Source organism: Vulpes vulpes, chromosome 11 (assembly GCF_048418805.1).
Source record: "Vulpes vulpes isolate BD-2025 chromosome 11, VulVul3, whole genome shotgun sequence".
NCBI lineage: Eukaryota > Metazoa > Chordata > Mammalia > Carnivora > Canidae > Vulpes > Vulpes vulpes.
This window is the reverse complement of record NC_132790.1, coordinates 5,808,835-5,834,331: the sequence shown is the minus strand read 5'-3', so window position 1 is coordinate 5,834,331 and position 25,497 is coordinate 5,808,835. Positions and strand designations below refer to the sequence as shown.

The 25,497-nt window shown below is 34.7% G+C and overlaps 1 protein-coding gene across 4 annotated transcripts in view; it reads left to right on the top strand.

The window, feature by feature from the left end:
- Positions 1-25,497, top strand: part of ANO5 (anoctamin 5) — a 91,302-nt gene that overhangs the window by 5,057 nt on the left and 60,748 nt on the right. The window contains exons 2-4 of one of the 4 annotated variants that reach the window (XM_072725388.1): positions 5,125-5,171; positions 13,388-13,435; positions 23,044-23,085. In XM_072725388.1, coding sequence (XP_072581489.1) covers positions 5,125-5,171; positions 13,388-13,435; positions 23,044-23,085 — 137 coding nt within the window. Of the gene's footprint in view, positions 1-5,124; positions 5,172-13,384; positions 13,436-23,043; positions 23,086-25,497 lie in introns of all 4 variants that reach the window. The other 3 variants (XM_072725387.1, XM_072725389.1, XM_072725391.1) reach the window with 3 other exon arrangements.

Below are 25,497 nucleotides of genomic sequence, written 5' to 3'. Positions count from 1 at the left end.
CTGCAACAAAAAGATCTGAATACAATAGAAATTCTTTCATCTTTAATCTGACACTCTCAAAATTACCTCACAAAGAATTTAAGTTTTGAAAATCAATAACAGAATATATCCTCAAAATAATAACAGTTATCAACAAAAAATAACTAACACTCATTGACTACTGTGTTAATGGCGGCATGAAGCACTTTACATACATTATCTCACTTAATGCTTGCACAAACCTATTAAGACATTAATGCCATTTATATGATACTTGAGAACTTTCAATGCACGCATCTTCTTAAGTTGCAAGGAAGGCTGGGAAATAGGTTTTTTGGTTTGTTTTTGTTTTTGCTGGAGCACATTGCTTCACCCAATGATCAGGGTTTGGTTAGTAAAGAGGAAGGAGGAGAAAGTGTATTTGTGGGCAGCCAATGTCAGCCTCTCCTGTATTTGCCCACCACTGATAATCTTACCCATTTTATTACATAGAATCTTCTCAAATTGCCCAAGCCTAGGAGAGTCCTCAATCTTTGTTCCTGAACTTGCACATCTGAAATTTGACAGCAGTTTGTTCCAAATGTTGATGCAAGTGTCTAATCCATAGACATGGCTTCACACACACTGCCCCCCCACTGTGGTCCAGACAGCCATGCCTCCTTGGTGCTTCACTGTAGCAACTACTAGTTTGTCTCTTTGCTCCATCCTAGGGGTTCCTTTGAACCCATTCTTCACTGAAGGACCAGTGCTTTTTATGCAATGTAAATGTAAATATGACTTGAGAGCTTTTTTGTGGGGGCCTGTGTGGCTCAGTCAGTTAAGCATCTGATTCTTGACCTCAGCTCCTGCCTTAACAGCCTTTATATGTTCTCACAGGGGTTGAATGCCTCCAATGTTCAGATCTCATAATTAAACTACTCCCCTGCCCTGCTCCATCATAGCGTTTATCTCAAGTTTGGACCGCTTCCTCTACAGAACTGGAAACTTCAAAAAATGTTAGCCACTATCACATTATTATCAATGTTGTAGTAATAATCCAGTATCAAAACTGTCAAAGATCTGAGGTTTTACTGTAGTTGGAAGCTAACAGAATATCCCATTACAGTTTCATGGATGCTGGTAGAAGACATAAGACACATGGATCAGAGACAAAGGACAGTTATTACTCCCAGCATGAACAGCAGCCAAAATGGCAGCCTTTTGTGCCTGTTTCCTGGGCCCAGGTTGCCCAATATTGACACAAAGAGGCCCCCAAAATTCCTGCAGATCCGGTGGGTTGCAATACGGGAGAGCAATCCCAAGTTAAGGAATTTGAGTCTTTTGTATTGGTCAGTAATTATGCCTTCTCTTTGCTCTGGAGGGAGTCACTACTGCAATAGTCTCAGACTGTGAGCAACCTGCGTTTTGCTACAGAAGGAGATGCTGTATTGTCCAAGGGTGTTCACTGAACCAAGATTCTTAAAAAGATAATCCAGAGCGAAGGGCAGTCAGTGTCTCGCTTGCAAGATATTCAGAAATGTGAGAGACCCAAGGAGAATTGTCACAATATCTGCCTTTAAGTATTCATCCCTAAGTAGCATATTTGGGTTTTGAATAGTTAACTTTATATAAATGAAATATTAAAGTTTCTGCCCCCCTTTTTGCTAAATGATAGTCTTGGTAGATTTATCTTTCTGCATGTAATTGAAATTCATTCAATTTTGTTAACTAAATACATTAAGTGGTATTATTACATATATATTATTGGTCATAATGACACATATTGTATTTATCCGTTTTACTATTTCTGGATATTTGAGATGCTTTTGAACATTATTGTACATTCCCATAATGCCTATATTTCTTTTGAGTTTATAGATAGCACTTCTCCAACTTTTTGATCTCAGGAACTCTTTATACCTTAAATAATTGTTAGGAACCTCAAAGAGCTTTTTTTTTTAAAATGTGATTTCTGTCTATTATTATTTACCAAGGATACCCAATTTTACCCCTCCTATTAAAAATAGGAATGGAAGTTCTAGCTCTACCATTTAGGCAAGAAAAAGAAATAAAAGGCATCCACACTGGAAAGGAGAATTAAAATTATCTCTATTCACACATGATGATATGATCTTATATGTAGAAAACCCTAAAAAGTCCACAAAAAAACCTGTTAGAACCTATACACACATTAAGAAAAGTAGATTACAATGTCACTACACCAAAACCAGTTGCAATTTTGTAAACTAACAATGAGCAATCTGAAAAGGTGATTGAGAAAAACAATTCTATTTATAGAATAAGAGACATATTTATAAAAAGATTGCTAAGGTTTTCAAAGCAGAAAACACACTACCTGTGTTCTCTTCCAGGATTTTTATGGTTTAAAGTCTGACATTTAGGCCTTTAATCCAGGGGTGCGCCTGTAGTGCTGAGCACTGGGTGATGTATGGAACTGTTGAATTATCGTATTGTGCACCTGAAACTAATATAACACTATATGTTAACTCTCTGGAATTAAAATGAAAACTTAAAGAAAAGAATAAGATATTTAAGAACTAACCAAAGATTATATATAAATAAAGCTACAAAACACTGCTGAAAAATATTTGAAAAACATAAATAAATGCAAACATACCCCATGTTCATAGATTGGAAGATCTGATATTGTTAAGATGTCAATACTACCCAAAGCAATCTATAGATTTAGTGCAGTCCCTGCCAAAATTCCAGTGATGTTTTTTTGCAGAAATAGAAAAACCCATCCTAAAATTCATATGAACTCTCAAGGGATGCTGAATAGACAATTTTAAAACAGGAAGATAAAGGTGGAAGACTCACATTTCTTGATTTCCAAACTTACTGCAAAGCTATAGTAATCAAAACAGTGTAGTACTGGCATGAAGACAGACACAGACCAATAGAATAGAAGAGAAAGCCCAGATTTTAGTATATGTGCTGCCGAAGCGAGCATGAAGAGAAAGCCCAGAAATAAACTGTCACATATATGGTCAAGTGACTTCTTTACAAGGGTGCCAGGGCCATTCAATGGGGGGAATGACAGTCTTTTCAACAGATGGTGCTGCTAAATTTGGATACCCACAGGCAAAAGAATGAAATTGGATCCTTACCTACCACCATATACAAAAATTAACTCAAAATGGATCAAACCTATATGTAAGACCTAAAACTATCAACCTGTTAGAAAGAAACAGAACAACAGTTTTATGGTGTTGGATTTGTCAGTGGTTTCTTGGCTACAACACCAAATACACATGCGAGAAAAGAAAAATAGACAAAATGACCTCATGAATTTTTTTTTAAATGTGCATCAAAAGACACTATAAACAGTAAAAAGGCAAGCCACAGAATGGGAGAAAATGTTTCCAAATCTTTTATCTGATTCAGAATATATAGAGGACTCCAAAAACTCAACAATAAAAAAATCTGGTTAAAAAATAGGCAAAGGATTTGGATACACATTTCTCTAAAGAAGGTATAAAAATGGCCAATAAGAACATGAAAAGATGCTCAACATGTTCAAAAACATAATCACTAGGGAAATGCAAATCAAAACTAAAGTGAGATACCACTTCAAACCCATTAAAATGGCTACTATCAAAAAATTGAAAAGTAACAAGATTTGGTGAGAATGCGATCAGAATCTTTCTGTACTGTTGGTAAGAATGTATAGCTCCCGTAGAAAACAATATGGCATTTCCTCAGAAAATTTAAAATAGAATTGCCCTATATTCCAGCAACTCCACTTTTAGGTATATGCTCAAAATAATTGAAAGGAGGATCTCAAAGAGATCTCAAAGAGATATTTTTACAGCCATGTTTTGTTTTTGTTTTGTTTTACATCCCTGTTGATAGCAGGGCTATTATTATTCATAATAGCTAAAATGTGGAAATAATCCAAGTGTTCACTAACACGAATGGGTAAATAAAACCTGGTATACACACACAATAGAATATTATGCAGCCTTAAAAAGGAATGACATATGTTGCAACATTGATGAATAACCTTGAGGACATTATGCTAGGTGAATAAACCACTCACACAATGACAAATACTATATGATTCCACTTAGCATGAGGTACGTAGATTAGTCAAAATCAGAGACACCGAGTGTAATGGTGGCTGCCTGGGGCTGGCGGAAAGAAGAATGAGGAAATATTGTTAATGAGTATTGTGTTTCAGTTATACAAGATGTAAGAGTTCTGGAGATAGATGATGGTGACGGTTACTCAATGTTATGAATATATTTAATACTTTGAACTGTGCACTAAAAATGATTAGGATGGCAAAGTCTATGTTATGTGTATTTTACCACAATTAAAAAAAATTGGAGAAAAGAACAGGAAAAAAAAAGAAAGAAAGAAAAAAGAAATGAGAGAAAAGAAAGAAAAAGAAAATGTACAAATGGTAGCTTTATTTTTTTCTGTATTTTCAGAATATGTACTAATGCTTCCTAAAATGCTTACTGTGGATGGCCCTTTATTCCACTCCCACTGTGATTTTCTCCAAAGAAATGTTTTTCTATGGGAAATTTTTGAGTTGAGAAATATTTTTCAGTGTTTTCCCAACTTGGAGTCACTACAGAATAAGAATTTTCTATGTTTAATTTTTTTTTTTTTTTTTTTAGTGTCAGAAACAGGTTTGAATAAGTGTTTCAGTCCCAGTGACTCAACACATAACTATCACAACAATATCAGTGTATGAGGAAAATAATTTGGCCTATTTAGAACTGGTAGTGTCCGTTAGTGCTTTCCTTGCATATAGTTTGGTTCAATATCTCACACAATGAAAACTAAGGTAGCGGTGGACATCCCTGTTGGATATTTTCCTCTCTGCTGTTTTGTGGCTATGGATTAATAACTGCATTTATCAGAGTTAATTTTATTTCTTAGTGAGTGAGATTATATCCTAAATACCACTATTTGTTTTTCCCCTTGATTATATGCAGTTTTCGGTGCTGACTTCTACTGGAAGCTGTTTTTGAACAACTTAGCTCCAGGAAGGTCTTGGATATTTACCTCTAGTATTTTTTCTTTGAACTTTTTTGTTTGATTTTGGAAATTTTGTTTTCTCCTCTTGCAGACTTTTAACTTATTCTGATCAGTTGGCCATTCTAACTCTTTTTTTTTTCTTATTTAATTTAGAGAGAATATCCAATATAGAAACAGAATATATTTTCGGAATGAATGAGGTAAGTTAAATGTGTATTAGCTTCCTATAAGTCAGAACAGAAAATCGAGACACACTTAGAAATGTAACTTGTGTGAATACTTAAGACTTTTTGTACTTCAGTTATTTTGTACCTCTTTTTATTTTGTCCTCTATTTATGTTTTTGGTAAGGAGAGCAAAGGCCAGGTTTTATACAGATTTAATATTTGACTTTTCTAGATGTGACAAGGGAGCAAATAGAAGTTTGGAATTGTTTAGAGGCTCCCTGTGAAACACTCAGATATGCTGAGTCTTGCTATGTAAGAGAAGAGTAGTGAGCTTAATGCTTTGCTAGAGTATGATGCAGGTAGGATATGTGACAACTTTTCATGTTACAGTTATTGGTATGTAATGAGTGCTTATTGATGACTATCCTACAGTTCAAGTGACCCAACTCGAATTCAGTACATATATTAAATGAAATAATGAATAATAAGATTAAGTACAGTTATAAAAATAAAAAAAATCTCTTACCTAAAGGCTTTATTTTATTTATATAAACTTTATACATTCTTCTGTATACAAGAGTAAGCATTCTAAAGATTTTTCGAATAAAATAATTTTTCTGGTAGGCTCTAGTTGACACCTTAGCACTCACAGAGGTGATTTCCTTGAATTGGTTGAGAGATGTCCAGCCAGATAAAAAAAAAGCTCTTTAAAAATAGTTTTTTAGGAATGACTGAAATTCCTACCCTGGAAAACACAACCTACCAAATAGAGACTTGCTAGGTAAGGTTGACTTAAGATGCCCAGAAGATCTGAGATTCCTTTAAAACTTATAACCATGGGCAGCCTGGGTGGCTCAGTAGGGGCAGCCCGAGTGGCTCAGCAGTTTAGCGCTGCCTTCAACCCAGGGTGTGATCCTGGAGACCAGGGATTGAGTCCCACGTCAGGCTCTGTGCATGGAGCCTGCTTCTCCCTCTGCCTGTGTCTCTGCCTTTCTCTTTCTCTTTCTCTCTCTCTCTCCCCGTTTGTGTCTCTCATGAATAAATAAATAAAGTATTAAAAAAAAAAAACCTGTAACCAAAATGCTGAGAGAAATAAAATATAACAACCAAGGGAACTATGAAAATCATTTACTTCAGTGATTTTTACAGCACAGTTTGTAGCCCACCTGAATAACAATTACATTAAAAATTTCTTAAGAATTCAGACTCCTGGGCCCAGTATTAGACTGCTAATTGTATTATTGGGGATTAAGGTTATGGAGTCATGATTTAACAATAATATCCTAAGTGATTGTTATTGCTATTGAAGTTTGAAAACCACTGTCATAAAGCAGAGTCTCCACAATTAAAGCTATATAATGTGGCACAGGGAACATATTTATTAAATGAGTAAGTGAATCAAGGTAACTACATAATAAATAACATGAAAAGTTTAAGTTTGTATGTCTTTGAAGTGGACTGAAGAAAGTTATCATATGAGATTGACTGATACAATATAAATGATAAATATATTGTCATTTTCATTTTGTTTGTATTGACAAATAGTAATATACTCATCACAGATCTGTATGCAGTGTGCAAGTTACCTTCAATTGCAGTTCATTTCTTTGCTTCTGTGTGTATCTTTCATAAAGTTTATATACGTATGAATTTAAACTTCTATAATAGAAAAACAATTTCATCAAGTAATACTTTTTTCTCTTCCTTATCTCTTTGCACATTTAAAAAGCAATGGATATTGCTTCATTGCCTTCAACTTTGGATAGGCCTTCATTTTAAACAATTTTGCTTAGATTTTTAAGGCTTTACATTTGGCTTGCCACACTGAGAAATATGCTCATTTAAGTTTAAGCCTTAGTATTATAGAAATACCATATGTATTAATTTTTAGTAATATTTTTTATAAGTTTTATAGGAAAGCAACAAGTGAAAGGGGAATTGATTCACCTTCAGGAGAATGACACTCTTCTTTCCAAACTCCCCTTTAGATTCAACCTAGAGTTGTGTCTAGCATACTTTTCTCATATAAAGTATTTGGAGTAAAAACAGCATCTCTCTGAAACATAGTTGAAGAATACCTAGTAAAATTTTCCCTATTCCTTCTGCTAAGGACTACTTGTTTCAAGGATAATTAACACCAATCTCTTCCAGAAAATAGAAGAGGAACAAACACTTCCCAATTCATTTTAGAGGCTTGTATAACCCTGGTACTAAACCTAAACCAAACAAAAATAGTACTAAAAAAAATAACAAAAAAATAAAACTACAGAGTAATATTTTTCATGATCATAGACAGAAAAATCCTTAGTAAAATACTAATAAGTAGAATATGAAAATATAATACTATACCAATTGAAATTTATTCCATTGATGGAAGGCTTATTCATTATCCAAAAATCAGTTGATGTACTTCATTATATTAAAAGGATTAAGAATAAAAATCAGATGATTTTGGGATCCCTGGGTGGCGCAGCGGTTTGGCGCCTGCCTTTGGCCCAGGGCGCGATCCTGGAGACCCGGGATCGAATCCCACATCAGGCTCCCGGTGCATGGAGCCTGTTTCTCCCTCCGCCTGTGTCTCTGCCTCTCTCTCTCTCTCTGTGACTATCATAAATAAATAAAAATAATAAAAAAAAAAAATTAAAAAAAAAATCAGATGATTTTTATCTATTTTTTTCAGAAAAAAACTGCATTGTATATATACACATATATATGTATGTATATGTATATATATATGCTCCTACCTGTCTATATCTACATATCTTTATCTATTTATCTATCTATCATCTATCTATCTATCTATCTATCTATCTATCTATCTATCATCTCTATCATCTATCTATCTATATTTCAGAAAACTAGGACTCGAGAGGAACTTCCTTACCTGAAAAGAACAGTAAAACAGTAACATAATATTAAGTAGTGGAAGGCTGAACACTTTCCTCCTATGATAAAAAACATGACTGGAATGTCTTCATTTATTTCTATTAAACATAATACTGAAAATTCTTGCAATAAGATAATAAACTAAAAGGCATATGGATAAGAAAGGAATAAATAAAACTCTGGGGATGCCTGGGTGGCTCAGTGGTTAAGCATCTGCCTTCGGCCCAGGGCGTGATCCTGGAGTCCCAGGATGGAGTCCCACATCGGGCTCCCTGCATGGAGCCTGCTTCTCCCTCTGCCTGTGTCTCTGCCTCTTTCTCTCTCTCTCTGTCTCTGTCTCTCATGAATAAATAAATAAAATCTTAAAATATAAAATAAAATAAAATAAACCTGCCAGTTTGCAGATGACATGGTGATCTAACTAGAAAATCCCAAGAAATTTACAAAGCAAAACAAAATAAAACGAAACACCCACAACCCACCCCTCCAAAAAACAAAACAAAGCAAAACAAATCCCCCCTGGAACTAAGAAGCAAATTTCATACAGAAATTACATTTCTCTGAGCAGTGAACACGTGGAAGCCCAAATTGGTATATAGGTCAATGTAATTCCTATTGAAGTCTCAGCAAGACTTTTTCTAGAAATAGACAGAAGTGTTCTAAAATTTATATGAAAATCACCGGAAGTAGAAGAGAGAAAACAGATTTTAAAAAAGAAAGTGGGAAGAATCACTCTACCCAATTCAAAGACTTGACTTTTTGGCTACAGTTTAAGCAAGCAAGACACTGTGGCATTTGCAGAGAGTGGCGTGTTGATTAATGAAGCAGATTGGAAATGGCAAGAATAGTCCTACACGAGTACACCCAAATGATTTTGGACATATGTGCAAAAATTCAATGGAGAAAGAATAATCTTTTTCAGCAAGTGGTGCTGGAGCATTTGGATATCCATAGGCAAAATTAAGAACTTTATTTTTTTTTTAATTAAGAACTTTAACTTAAACCTCATCCCTTATGCAAAAATTAATTCAACATTGATCACAGGCTTAAATGTAAAACCATGCAACTTTTTGAAGAAAAAATAGAGGAGAAAATCTGTGGAAAGTAGGTCTGGCTAAAGAGGTGTTAGACTGATGTAAAATCATGATCCATCCATAAAAAACCAATTCATAAATTGGACTTTTTCAAATATAAGAGCTGTTGTTCTATGGAAGATCCTGTCAAGAGGAACCACCAAGCTGCAGATCTGGAGAAAATACGTCCACGTCATATATCTGACAAAAGTTTCCCCCTATGTGTGGTATTACAAAGAAACAGCAAAACCCATTTTTGAAAAGCAGCCAACCCAAATGAGTAAAGTACACGATGATATATTACCTTAAATAGGATAGAGATGGCAAACACATGCATTTGGCAAATAAAAGATGTTCAGGATGACCAGCAATTAAGGAATTGCAAAATAAGACCAAAGTTGGATTTCACTGTACGCCCATGAGAACACACCATTTAAAATGGAAAATAGTGACAATACCAAAACCTGGGGAAGCTGCAGGGACACTGGGTCTCCCATGCACTGCTGGTGGGGAAATAAAATGGGGGCAGTCATGTTAGGAAACTGCGGGGCAGTGTCTTAAAAGACTAAACATACACTTAACCCTATGGCTCCGTAATCACACCCTTGGGCCTTTATCCCACAGAAATGACAACTTATAAGCACACAAAAATCTTTGCACAAGTGTTTTTAGTGGCTTTATTTGTAGTAGCCCAGAGTAGAAACCACCTGATTGTGCTCCAGTAGGTGACTGGTTAAACAAACTGTAATAAGCCGCATGCCTTAGCATGGACTCCTACCCACCAATAAAAAGAAATGAGCTTTTGATACACACACACAAGCTTGAATGGATCTCCAGGGCATTGAGCTTAAATGAAAAACAACAACAACAACAACCCTCAAAGGCCATATGCTATATGATTCGATTTTTATAGCTCTTGAGATGACATTATTACAGAGATGGAGGAAAAATTAGTGGTTGCTAGGGGTTATGCACGTACAGAGGGAGGGAAGTGGATAAAACTTTAAAAGGAGTAGCTCAAGGGAAATCTCTGGTTAGAAGTGCTCTGTGTATTAATTGCGCTGGTTCTTACTCAAGTGTACATACGTGATGCAGCAGCACAATCCTGAATACGTACCTTGTACTCCTGGCAGTTTCCTGGTTTCGAGGTTGTATCATAGTTATGTGAGGTATTGGTCACTGGGGGCAACTGGGTGGTGGACACGTGGGATTTCTCCGCTATCTTCGCAAATTTCTATAAATCCATAATCATTTCAACATGAAAAGAAAAAAAAAATAAGTGAATACAACTTATTTAGCTTTCCCTCAGTGCTTAGCTTGATTTCCTTTTATCTACTCAAATGCTATAAAAATACAAAATTTACATTGTAGTCAGCCTTTTGAAAAAGACACTTTAATCATGAGAATATTCATTCCAGTTTTGGATTGAGGCGAAGGTGAGTAGAATAATTCGATTTAGTCTATGAGCAAATTCATAGCTATGAATATTTGGGTCTTTTACAAAACAGAATACATAGAAATTGTAGACTCAGTATTTTAAAATTATCTACTTTTGAATAATCTCTGCTTTCATGATTGCTTAAACTTTAAAAGGCCTAAATTCTAGAGTATTACCTTCTGATCTACAATTAATACAGGTCATCGCAGAACATTATTAGAATTTTGGGGGAGATCCAGAGAATGAATGTGAATTAAAAATTTGTAGCATGATAACTATATTAAATCTGTGATACGATTAGTAGAAATGAAGCAAAAATTAACTTTAAAATGTCAACATTTATTGAAAACGTCCCATGTGTTATCATATTTAACTTCACTGTACTGAAACTGTGGCATGAAGAGGTTAACTGCTCAAGTTTACATGTATAATTGAAGAAAAAGGTTTGGGAGAGTCTCTAAAATGAGCCTATCTAAACTGGTTTATTGTTATATCTGTAATATTCTGGAGTTGGGCCTCGGAACCCAGGCAGGCTGATTTCAGAGCTTGCTCTCTTAATCACTCTACAATATTACTTCTTTAAGAATACTGTTTTAAGAATCCTGTCTTTTTCCCCCAAAATTTCAATTTCCAAATAATTGCTTCTTATACTTGGAATCCTCAGGATTGCTACGTAGTTTCTATGTGGTTGTGTAGATCTTCAGAATATTGCCAGGTTTCTTCGGCTCCTGGAAGTTTGCATCATTCATTCATCTATGTATTCATTTCATGCCATTGTGTACCACCTCCCTCCATTCTGTAATGGTCGGGGTCAGGGAAAGAGGCAGCCTGGGACAGGAAAGTCGTGGCCCTGGAAGAGGGAAATGTAGAATTGAGAACAGCACAGATTCTCCTTTGGCCTGAGACAGGTCAGTGATAAATGAAGCAATGAAATGCTTAGCAAAAAGTATGAAGGGACCTCTGTGAATTTTATTTTGCAAACTGAAGATGCACCTGCAGCTTTTGATTGGGAAGTTGCAGCATGTTGGTATTTCTTCCAGTGAGAGAGTGTCCACTGACCAGCCCGGTTGCTTTTGGGACATTTTAGGGTTTTTTTTTTTTTTTGTACCTTCTTGTATGTTAAACAGCTGACCATTATCTAGCATTATTGAAAAAAAATTATGTGATGAGGAGTCAACAGAAAGTGAAGCCATAATGAATTTACATATTATCTTAAAGGCAGAAATACAGAAATAAAGACGATTTATTGAGGTTGCCGTTTTGGAATTGAGTGATTGAGATATCAATTAGCTCATATGTGACGTATTTAGGCGAGTTAACGGAATGCATTCAAGGTCCATCGGCAGAACACAGATCAGTTACAGAGGATTTTGAGCGACTGTTTACTCTTAGACTCAGTCTGCCATAGTTCTTCCCACTGTTTCAGTATAGCTTTAATACCATAGATGACTGTCATCTTTTTTTAAGATTTTATCTATTTATTTGAGAGAGAGAGAGCGAGAGAGAGCGCGCACAAATGGATGAGGGGCAGAGGGAGAAGCAGGCTCCCACTTAGCAGAGAGCCCAATGTGGGGCTTGATCCCAGGACTCCGCAATCATGACCTGAACCAAAGGCAGCTGCCTAACTGACTGAGCCACCCAGGCACCCCGATTTCATCTTTTCATGGAATTTATTTTGAATACTGCAATATGAAAATTAACAGGTTTTCAAAATTGTCTTCCTTGTCCTCCTTAAGGACACAAATTATTAGGTTTGTGTTGTTGTTGTTGTTGCTCCTTTGTGTGTGTGCGTGTGTGGCACATTTTGCAACTTAACTTTTGAGGCCTTGGATGTGTTTCCAAAGTGCCCTTTGAGGTTTTGTTTTGTTTTTTTAATGTCGATAGTACTTTTTATCTCCTGTTTTCAAAACTCATCTGCCCAGCATCACCTGGGCATAATGAGATGCTGTTTGTGATTTTTTTTCCAAGAACCAGGTAAGTGGATTCCTTGTCTATAGACATGAGTTTCCGGTCACTTCGGCTGGCTGCTGCCTCTCCATAGCCCCCTGCGGTATCTGTCAGTGGGGACCGCAGAGAAGTGATAGTGTGTGGTTTCAGGAGCATGTGCTGTGGTGTGCCATCTGTCCTGGAACGTGAGGATTTAAAAATCCACCATACACCAGAGCAACATAGCTATTGCTTTAATTACAGGTGTTTTTTGTGTGTACCTATATCCATGCATGGCTTTTTTTCCTTGGGTTGTAAGTGCAGGTCCTTAAGGATCCTGGTGGTATGTTTACTAAGGTATTGGCTTGATTTAATAATTTAATTATTTAGTAAATCAAATAAAATGATGATGTTATTTATTCAACGATTTTAATTAATATTTATCCATTACATTAGTTAATATGAATATTAATATTTATTTAAGGATTCCAAACAAATGTCGAAAAGGAAGGCCTCAAATAGCCAATTAATTCTCCCTTTCCTTGTGGTCCTGTTCAGGACTCGGCATCATTAGAGGGTGGCACTCTCTGTTACCTCTCTGTAATATAGTAGTTTCTTAACCATTTCTTGCATCTCACTTTTTGTGTGTGTGTGATTTGATGAAGGTACCTTCAGAATTCTTATTCTCTCTCGAGCTCTTTCTCTCTCTCCACACACACACACATGCAGCAGGAACACACAAGTGCACAGGTGCGCATATATACACAGAGATTTTGCCTTCAATCTCAGGTGTTTTGTTAGTCCTCTCAATTGCAGGTTTAGTGTTTCTATATTGAGAACCTAGAATTTTTTGTTGTTGAAAGTTGTATGCTCCCCACTTGCACGGTTACTAACAGCATCCTGTCTCCCCCATGTTACCGTCAGCAGCCCCTGAGCAGCAGAGAGACCAGCTTCCTCATCGGAGAAGAACCAGTGGTGAGCAGCCATCATTCCTATACTTCCTTGCATGGGTGCAAAGGGGGTCTTTTATGGTCAGAGAGGGTCATGCTCTCTTTTCCATGTCAGTTATTTTTCAGGTGCTCGTATGTAATATTTAGGAATTTACTACTTTGGAAAAAAATCTATTTCTTATGGGGAGAAAAAGTAACCTCAAACGAATTAATGAGAATGACCCATAAAGCATAGCCATCTGCTTTACATTTTAAATCTCTCTGTTTTATGAATGAGAAAAAAAGAATGAAGGGTCTGGGAGGTTTAATGACTTGGCCAAAATTATCCAGCCACTGAAGAAGCAGATCCTGGACCAGAACTCGAGTTTCTGAATTCTGGTTTAGTGTTCTTTCTTCATACTTGATCCCTTCATTTCTTTTACCTGCTAAGTACATTCCTGAGAAAAATCATGAAGTGCAGTTTATTTAAAAATCAAAGTTGAATATCAATTAAGAGGTCGGTAAAGGGATTTAAACATTTTCACTAATTGCTTGGAAAAAAAGAAAAAAAGATGCTGTTTGGGTAGATGGGGAAATAGAATTATATTCTTATACTGACAGTTTTAAAATATTGATGTTTTGCTTTTCGGTAGCATGCTAATCTATAACGTTCCAGAATGAAGGATGTGGGGTTGATCAAATCATAATAACTGCAGCTTTGTTGGTTCTCTCTCTCTCTCTCTCTTTTTTTTTTTTTTTTTTTGACTGTGTGAAACATTTACTTGATTCCAAAGTTGAAAACCATAGATCAAATAAGGTTTAGTGGAGACTAAATCTTAGGCTATTTTGGTGCCATTCTTTAAGAAGAATGATAGAACAATAATTTACTTTGTGAAATTCACAAAATATTTGGCCATGAGAACACATTGTTAGTGTCTAAGTCTTTGGAGGGCTTGGTACAAGCAAGAAGCCCTGAAGTTTTGCTTGAAGGTACCCGCTTCAAGCAATTTACCCCACTTGAAGGTAAATCTATTTGAGGATGAAATTATGAAACAAAGCATTTTCAGAGAAAATTTTCTTCCTGATTTTTCCTATTAATCCTCTGTAGTAATCATTTTTATTTGGTTTATCCTTTTATTTTTTATTTACTTATTTATTTTTGGTTTATCCTTTTAATGTGTCTTTTACTTTTCCATATATGGGTGTGTGTGTGTACACATACGTATGTATTTGTTTGTTCCTTGTTTTTCACTTAACATAACCTGAGTTCATGCAATATTGATATAGATTTCCATCCTATTCAGTTGTATGTTGCATAGTATTACATTGTGGAGGGTTAGCATAGTGTATTCATTCAGTCCCTTTATTGATGCACATTTGGATTATTTTTTAATCTTTTGTTTTTCCAAATATTGTTACAGTCTTATAATATTTTGGCCAGTGTTATCTTTCTAAATAAGATTTCTGTATAAAGGAATAAGCATATATGTAATTTGGCCACATATTGCCAAATTCCCCTCAGCTTTGCATTTCTTTTATTTATTTATTTTTAAGATCTGACTTATTTATTCATGAGAGACACAGAGAGAGGCAGAAACATAGGCAGAGGGAGAAGCAGGCTCCCCAGGGGCGGGGGGAAGCCTGATGCAGGACTCGATCCCAGGACCCCAGGATCAGGACCTGAGCCAAAGGCAGATGCTCAACCACTGAGCCACCCAGGTGCTCCTGCTTTGCATTTCCTACAAGTTCCTGAGAATGCCTATTTGCCCACAGCCTCATCAATAGCATGTTGTCATGAGTAGATTTTTGTCTCTCTGGTAATGCGATAGCTAATGGCCATTGGGAGCTCCATCAGTTAGTTGTGTATCTTAGTGTGGTTTAAATTTGCATTTCTCTTATTTCGAGTGGGATATTCATCTTTTCTTATGTTGTTGGTCATTTTAATTTATTTTTCTGGATAACTCTGTTCATTTATTCTATTTTCCTGTCAAGCTGTTTGGTTTTTCTTTTTTCTCTTGATTATTTTCGGAGCTGTTTATAGTTTTATTGTTATCCCCCTGCCTGTGATAGGGGTTGTAAATAATTTCCCCATTATGTCATATGTTAGTAACTAAAATTTCAGATTCCAAATGATTTTAAAATGATTTATGATATTTCATTTTTATGTTGATATTGTTAAAAACAAATATTGTTAAACAGTAAGTTGTGAAAATTAAACAGTAAGCTTTTTTGAAATAATCTTATTTTAGTATAGTTTTAGATTTACAGATTTATTATGAATATAGTATATAAAATTCCTTACACCCCATATCCATATTCCCCTGTTATTAGCATCTTGCATTAATTAGCATGGTACAATTAATGAACTAATATTGATACGTTATTATTAGCTGAAGCCCATACTTAGATTTCCTTGGTTTTTCCCTAATGTCCTTTTTCTATTTCAGGATCCTGTCTAGGATAGTACATTGCATTTATTTATTTGTTTTTAAGTTTTTATTTTAATTACAGTATAGTTAACATTCAGTGTTACATGGAGTACAATACAGCAAGTCAGCAATTCCATACATCACCCAGTGCTCATCATGACAAGCACACTCCTTAATCCCAATCATCTTGTTCACCCATCCCCTCACCTCCTCCCCTCTGGTAATTATCAGTTTGTTTCTAGAGTAAAGAGTCTGATTCTTGGTTTGTTTTTCTTTTTATTTTCCACCTTTGGTTGTTTGTTTTGTTTACTAAATTCCATATATGAGTGAGATCATATATATTTGTCTTTCTCTGACATTTTTTGCTTAGCATTATACTCTGTAGCTCCATCCATGTCATTGCAAATCGTACAATTTCATTCTTTTTATGGCTGAATAATGTTTAATATATATATATATATAATATTTCATATTCCAGCTACACACAGTCCAAATTTCTAGTTGTTTAAACCAAAAACTTTTTTAAGAGTTATCATCTTTATGGTTTATACATTATACATGGTGAGATGCACTATTTTAAGTGTAGAGTTTCATGAGTTTTTAACAAACCATAACAATCAAGATACAGATTTCTTTTATCTCAAAAAATGTCCTTTTGCTGTTTCACCTCTGCTCTAAGGCAACCAATGATTTGATTTTTTGTTTCTAAAGTGCTATGTGAATGGTATCAAATTCTATATACTATTTTGTGTCTGGCTTCTTTTGTTCAGCATAATGTTGCTGAGATATATCCGGAATTTCAAATGATATTGGTAAATTAAATCTTGTTGAACATATCTTTAGTTTTTTATCAATTTATTTTGTTTTATTGCTAAATAGTATTTCATTGAATGGATATGCCAAATTTTGTTTATCCATTTACCTGTTGATGGATATTCATACTCTTTTCAGTTTGGGAACCATTATAAATGAAACTGTTAGGAACATTCAAGTGAGACAGATAGTTTTTATAGACATGTATTTTAATTGATCTTGATTAATTTCCTAGGAGTGAAATTTCTGGGTCATATGAAAGAGTATGTGTACATTTATATGAAATTGCTGAACTATTTTTAAAAGTGGTTACTAATTTTTCTTTCCTATAAGTAATGCATGAGTTGTAGTTGTTCTGCACCCGCACCAGCACTTGATATTGTCAGCTTTTTAGTTGTAATAATCTAATGGAAGATAGTGGTATCCTATGATTTCAGTTCTCATTTCCCAGATAAATAATGGTATTACACACCTTTTCATGGGCTTATTGACCATTCACATATCTTCTTCTGTGAACTGTCCTTTCGGATCTTTTGTATAATTTTAAAAATCGAGTTGATTAACTTCCTATTGATGTCTAAGATTGTTTATGTATTCTGAACACAAGACCTTTGTCAGGTATTTTCATTGCAAATATTTTCTCCCAGTCTGAGACTTTCCTTCAGATCTTTTAACAAATTTTGAAGGGTTTGGAGCTTAATTTCTCATCTTTTTCTTTTATGATCCTTGCTTCCTGTGTTCTAAGAGATTTTTGTGTACACCAAAGTAAGAGATTTTCTCAGATTGTCTTCAGTTTTATGGTTTTAACTTTTACTTTTAGCCTGAGATCTATTTGGAATTAACTTTTGTAGGTGACTTGTGATGAGGATTGAAATGTATTTATTTTTAATATAAATACAGCACTGTCTGTTCAAATGACAATCCTTTTCTCGGAAATTACACTGGGACTTCAGTGGGAAACCAGTTGACTGTATATATGTGAGTTTACTTCTAAACTCTCTGTTCTGTCCCACATCATCTGTCTGTTCTTATGCCAGGATGGTACTGTTTTGATTACTTCTGCTTTACAGGAAGTATTAACATCAGGCAAAGTAGTGGTTATTCCTACTTTGTTTTCCCTTATCAAAATGGTTTGGCTTATTTTAGATTCTTTGCATTTTTTAAAAGATTTTATTTATTTATTCATGAGAGATACAGAGAGAGAGGCAGAGACACAGGCAGAGGGAGAAGCAGGCTCCATATGGGGAGCCCGATGCGGAACTCGATCCTAGGACTCCAGGATTACGACCTGAGCCGAAGGCAGACGCTCAACTGCTGAGCCACCCAGACATCTCTTGCATTTCTGTATACATTTTAGGATCATCTTAAAAATAATAAATCTTACTGGTTATTTTGATTGGTGTTGCGTAGAATTTTAGAAAAATTTGAGAAGAAACTGTATCTTAACAATACTGATCTTTTGATACATGAATATGAAGTATATCTCTTTATTTTGATCTTTAATCCATCTCAGCAACAATTTCATTTTCAGTATATGTCTTGCACATCTATTGGTAAATATGTTCAGAAATAGTTTATATTTTGTTGATCTTATTTTTTTCAACTTTCAATTAGACATTTTAATATATATGCATATATAATTATTATCTTGGGTTTAAAAGATATACAGAAATGAAATACATGGTGGAATAATAAGCTGTGTAGGACTTAGGGTGTTCAAAGGTATTTGCATTGTCCAGAAAGTAGTAAACTTATGACCTCATATCTGATCCCAATAAGTTAGAGGTGTATTTATTATTTTGGGGTAATAATATAAATAAGGGAATAAATAACTAGCTAGTAGAGGTTAAAAATAGAGTCATTTCAAAAATAGGTGAGAAGGAAGAGTAAAAGGAATATAGTGCACAGTATAGTTTGTCTCAGTAGGTTCAAAATAACTTTTCCTGGAAACCTTTAAAGCTACAGCTCCTGTTTTAGTGAATCTGGTGTTGTTCATGAGAAACCTGGTGCCAATTTGATTCTCATTCCATTGCAGGTAATCTGTTGTTTTCAGTTTGTTTTTGTTTAGGTGTGCATGTTTGAAATATTTCTCAATGTTGAAATATTTCTCAAAGTCTCAGAGCGTGGACATTCTTCTAAACGTGATCTTCTTTCACTGATCTTTCATGGCACGTGAAGTATCATTTCTGTCCTAAGATTTGTGCATTCGTTTTCAGCTAAGGAAAAATCTTTCTTCAGTATAATGATTATTTCCTTCCTTTATTTTACACATGCTCTCTTTTGGAAATTATTGTTGGCAAATACTAAACTACAGGGTTTGCCAGGATTGCCTCACATTGTTTCTCGTTTTAGATTTTATCTTTTTGCTCTGTGTTCCTGGAATTTTCCCTTGACTTTTCCTTTAGATCTTTCTCTATTAGTGCAGACGTGCAAAGATTAAAGCATATGAGATATCCTAAAACACCATATTGTGCCGCATGAATAGTATAGACACGAAGGAAGTAGAATATCAGAAGATGCAGAGCTCTCCCTGTGTGAGGGTCTTCACAAAGAAAGTCAGACTGGCCTTGAGAAAAGTGAGGTTTACCTGTATGAAATGGAAACATATAAAAGGCTTTCTGCTACATTCTTTTAATCTTTTGATTTTAGGCTTATTCAACATGTAAGCATCCTTTTATGTGGTCTCAGTTAACATAAAAAGATGGTAGTAGTATTGGGAAATATTTACTGTTTTTTTTTCACGTATGGTTGTTAAAGTATTTAATATAGCATATTCAGAAGCCTCACTAGAATATTCATTGTTATAAAAATTCTGATCTACTCTATTCTTTGCTTAGAGTACTATAAACACTATATTTGATACCTGGAATAGTTAAATTTTTAAAACATGCATGACAAAATATATTTCAGACTTAATTATGAGATGAGTAATAATGTTGGCCAGAAAAGAAATACTAGAGCAAATATTTTATGTTATTGCATTTCATATATATATGAAATATACATATACACTAGTTAAAAAAGTAAAAATTATGAGTAAATATATTACAAAAAACCAATAATGAATAATTTTAATATATTATTGAATTTTTGGAAATGAGGGAGAAACCGTATTTCTGCGTATTGGTCTACATCAGCAATGAATTGCAGTGCCTGTTTGGGGCCTTTTGGAAATGTGTCAGTGGTGTATTTAAAATTGAACTCTGCATATTTATGGCCAATAGTGTATAAGCCAAATTTGTCAAATATACTCCTATTGATAAAATAATATATTTTGTTAATTTAACTTCAGAAGTTTCATGTGAAGCAACGTGTATACACACATAGTTAGGAAAAGTCTTAAGCATAAGGGTATTAGAGATTCATAAAATAAAATCTCATTTCACAGTGAATTCCTAAGAAATCAATCCTTAAAATTCCATTAGAAGGATCTTCTCCAGTAAATTCATCCTAAGTTCTGTTTGGGGGGTTATATGTCCTTATTACCATTTGCTGATAATTTATCTGATTAGTGTAACAGTATACTTTGTGTTTGGCACAAAGAAATTAAGATATGCCAGTACTATGGTTTTTGTTTAAATTTAGGAGTTGTGTAGGATCCACTCAGTAAGTTTTATAGTTTGTAGGTTGAGTATCTTGTAGCCTTAACATCAAGGATTAATGTAGTTTAAATGTGAAATTGAAATCTCAAGAGCGAATGGACTTTTTCTTGTTTAGAAATTCAGAGCATCGGATGGCTTATTGTATTACAGCTCCATGAATTATATTGATTTTCATTCATTTACAGTATACATTCCAGAATTGTCTGTGATATTGGACTTTCACTCTTTGCTAATCTCTTACCAGTGATCTAGTAGCTGAGCCAGGACCTGGAGTCAGCAATCTCTGAAGTGATGCCTGCCACACCACACTAGGTAGTGCCTGTATGGCTCGGTAGCTGGCCCATCGAAGGCATTAAAAAATGGCCAAGGAAAGGTGTGAGAAAAAAAGAAATACATAAAGAGGAATGTAGATGAGTGATAAAAACTAATATATAATGAGACAGAGATGCTGTTGACAACTCCTACTATGTGATACCAATAATACAGATTATCAACTGTGTTCCTAGAGATAGGACTCTGAAGTATCTTCTTACAAATAAATTTGGTTAAATTTAATGAATTGAAGTTACATAGAGAAAACATTTTATGAAAAGTTTTTGATAAATGAAAATTTATTTTAATATTTTGGTACTATTATGAAAAAGGCAAGATGTGTACATTAAATATGATGATTTACTATATTAAAAAATTCAGTGCTTCCAGAAAACCAAAAATAAATAGTTTCACTGTTAATCATTTTTTTAAAAAGCAAGCATAATTTAGCACATGATGGAAATACATAATAAGGTTATTAATTCTATAATTTTTGTCCCTAGAATGTAATTTTATCTTTTTATAAACAGATCCTTTGGTGGAGATCTTTTAATATATTTAAAATTGAGTTTAAAAAATATTAACTGGGAAAAAATTAAAAAAAAATTAACTGGGTTGCCTGGATGACCCAGTTGGTTAAGCGTCTGACTTCTGCTTGGGTCATAGTCCTGGGGTCCTGGGATCCAGCCCTGCTTTGAGCTCCCTGCTCAAGGGGGAGCCAGCTTCTCCCTCTCCTTCTGCCTGCTGCTCCCCTTCTTTGTGCTCTCTCTCTCTGTGTCAAATAAATAAATTCTTAAAAAAATATTAACTATTGAGTCAATATGTTTCAGGACCAACTACTGGTATTGATCTCATTGGTTTTTGTATTGTGAAGATATCATATTGGGAAAGCTGCAAACTTACTTGATAGTAGATGTTTTTATTGCAGGAGCCTTTTAGCAATCATCTAGGTAATTTTTTAAAAAAATTTTTTAAAAAGTTATTTACTTGAGAGAGCAAGAGAGAGAAACAGCACAAGCTGGGGGAGGGAGAGGGAGAAGCAGGCTCCCCTGCTGAGCAGGGAGCTCAACATAGGGTCATGATCATGACCTGAGCTGAGGGCAGACAGTTAACTGACTGAGCCACCCAGGTGCCCCATGGGCCCACTTATTCTTTAGGCACAGTAGGCACAATGCTTAGGAGAGCCCACGACACTTTTTGGAGCCAATGGAAATATTTTAATTGCTTTTAAAATCAGAATTAAAGAAACAACCCCTCCATAAATATGTGTGTATATGTGTGTGTATACACATACATTCATTTATTTCTTTTTAAATTGAAAAAAAAAAATAATGGTGGAAGGAGTCCACATTAAGCAAATAGGCCACACAGAGCCCATGAAAGGCACAGTGTGGTCCTTCATGACCCCTTAGTGCACAACTCTATCCTTTCCCTTAATGATTCTGTAATGAGTTTAGGAAAAAGCTAACAGTAACTTGGAATCTCATGAAATATCTCAAGAAAACCAAAGCGCTAAGATGAAAAAATGTTAGCCCAGCAGAACAATACAGTTTATAATACGCCCTGTGCAATGACTGTCCTCCGTCTTGTGTCTGTTGTGTTCTTAAGCAATGGCAGTATCATCTCATCAAGGCACAGTGGAGCCTCAGTTTATAGAGCAGGGATTTTTCACTCCAGTAGCCACCATTGCTTAGGTCTCTTGCTTATTTTAAGAAGACAACAGTTTCAGCAAAACTTTTCATGACAAGAACTAAAACTTTTTATTGACCATTTTGTTAGAATCCTTATCATTTCATTATATTATAAAATACACACAGTGCTTGTTGTCTTTTTGTGCCATTGTTTGGTTTTCTTTCAAACGTTGTTGATTTTCTCAGATGTGTTTAGGTAATTGCCTTGATGTTTTAAAAATAATGGTCATAATGACTGAAGATTTAAGACAATTCAGCTTTAAATAATCGAATGGCTTTTCCTTTCTTTCCCCTGGTATTTTGGGAGGCTATGAAATATTTTATGCTATTAGGTGAACTTTCCGTACCATATGGTATAATTGTAGCAATTTTACTTTCTTTGCCTGCTATGTATGGGAATACTTACTTGGATACATATTTTGCTTTACATTTCTATTCTTCTCATGCTTTCCTTCATTATTTTTTTCTCTCTCCTTTCTTCTTTAACTCAGTTCCACAAATACATATTATTTAAAGTTCTTAGGGAACTAAGAATAAAGAACTTAGGGAAATTTACTTTGAAATCTCTTTGCTTCCCCTTTCTTTTATTCTTTTTTGTTTTCTTCCTACATTTGTTCTTCTTTCTCTCTTGCTAGCTTCTCCTACCCTCCAAATTTAGATGCCCCCCACACACACACCACACGCACACACACTCACACTCACTTGAGTGATCATACTGAAGGGTTGTATATTTACGAACCTGTTTTTTTTTTTTTTTTTGGAATCTTTCATGTCAGGAGGATTTGCTAACTTTCTGTTGTTTCACAGTCTGCAAAGCGATTCAATTTGTTCCTGAGACGACGTCTTATGGTAAAACAAGTGCTGAATGATGCTGCTTATGCTTTGAATGGCTGTAGTGATAGCCCTAGTCACTTGTATTCCAACATACACTGATGATCTGGAGAGACTTTGTCACTGATTCCCAGTCCTCAGGCAACTGAGATTTTAGAATGGCGATTCTTAATTGTTTCTGGATCTGATTAAAGTGGACCCTGTTTCTAAAAAGTGTATATGCATGTCTATTCACATACATATAATTTATATATTACACATAATATATATGTATATCTGGTGTGTATACATATTTATATATGCTACGTATACTAATATATACCGTAAGGTTATATATATTGGCTACATGTAGTATATATGTTTATATTTGGTATGTGCGCATATATATATATATATATATATATATATATGTACCCACACACATATTACATACATATACACAAATACACATAATTTACCTAGAGTTTTAGAAGTTTATCAACTCCCAATGGGAATCCTGGACTATGAACCTTAGAATAACTGTCTCATTCAAAGAAAAGGTACCCAGATGTTTGTCTCATTATAAATTGGCATTTCTAAGAACAAATCAAATATAAGCACAAACACATATACACTTTGCAAGATATTATCTTAATGTCATGTCTTGAGCAAAACAGAAGAATGATGTTTTTTAATAGCCTTCAGTTATATTTAACAAAATTATCAGGTTTTCCTCACCTTGTTTGCTTCAGCCAGTTTTTGGTTAACAGCACTAAGATGTGAACCTCATAGTGCTCTACAAGGTTACCAGTGATTTCTCCATATTTTAAACATTTTATTGTTAATATTAGTGTACAGCATTATGATAGAAGTTTGAGTTTTCCCAGGTAGCATTTGGCTTTCAGGAGGGAAGTATATATACCCATTTTACTGAATACTCAGAAAAATTGGAGACTCTATTCTTCTGGTTACTTTGTTTATTCCCCCCCTAATAGTCAAATACTCTGAGTGTGATTTGTGTTGGATTCTATATGCACATCTTTTGTCATCAGAATTTCTCTTTGGACCTAGACTTACCTGTTCAAACAATAAAAACAGTTGTAAATATATATTGTTTTAAAAATAATCTCTATCCTGCATATTTTGCCTGTTACAAACTAAAAGCATAAGGATTATTGGATTTTCTCCTCTAATTTTTTTGCTTTGATTATATTTAGTCCAATTAAGTCTTTTTTTCCTGCCCTAGTTGGCTTCCATGAGTTTTGGTGGACTTCATAAAATATGCTAATATTATGATGATTTACAAGAGCTCAAATGATTTTTTTTTTGCTTTGTTTCCTTTTCATTTCTGTAGTGACTTCTATAAATCAAGAGGTAACAGTAATATGTTAACAGTTTGTATAATTATGCATCTTTTGTTAGGGTGCAGGGAACTCAGACATAACATCTGAATGACTGTATTTTGATGCTGACACTCTAGCTTCCCTGGATGTGTCTTTTGTCTTTATTTTCCCACTCATTTCCTCCTGTGCATCAAGAGCTAGTTCTTCCCAAGACACAATGGCTCTGCCTTCACTTAAATAAAATACAGTTACTTTGTTCATAGACCAGGTCAAACATGGGATTTTTGTCTTATTACACGTGACTGACCTGTAGCCAGGCCTTTTTTAGGGGAGGTCTCCCAGGCTTGACTTGGATGAAAAACAGCATAGAGTACCGTAACAGAAACTCATAAACTGACATAAATAGGACAATTAAATATGACATTTTCATAAATATGAAAAATAAAAACATCCAGTTCTCCATTCACAGGTTAGCTGAAACAATTGGGAAGTTGCTTGTGTTAAGTTAGTTATAACTGCACCACAGGGTTAGAGAGATCATTGACATCCACATGCATGATCTGCTTGCATCACTTTAAGTATTATATGCAGGATATTCCAAATATTATGTATTATATACTAAAAATAAGCTCTGAGGAAGGTCAAATTAGTCGAACTTGAAATTTCCTCTGAAGATCTCTAGCGGGAGCTTAATGGGAAAGTTGAATTTGCCAGTTTTCTATTGAGAAAATTGATGACACAGATTTTTAAACAAAGGTGTCTCACTTAGGGACTGGGGTGAAAGGAGATCTGCATGAGTGTTGACTTGTAGTAAACTCAGCTGGCAAGCTACTGCTTTCGAATTTTTTAACTGCACCCTGATTTTATTTTAACCCTTCAAAAGTTGAATTAGAAATTGGCAATTGTATGAAAATAAGAGTATAAGCATGAGTCATAAGTTGATTTTCTTGGAGTGAGATTCATTAATTGGTCTCTGATTAATTACATCCTCAAAGTAGTATGTAAACATGAATTATCTATTGGACTTACTTGGTATATTAATGAAGATAACAAGCCTCTCTCTGAATATGCATTTTGGGATCAATGTATACATACGTTAATTTCCTGT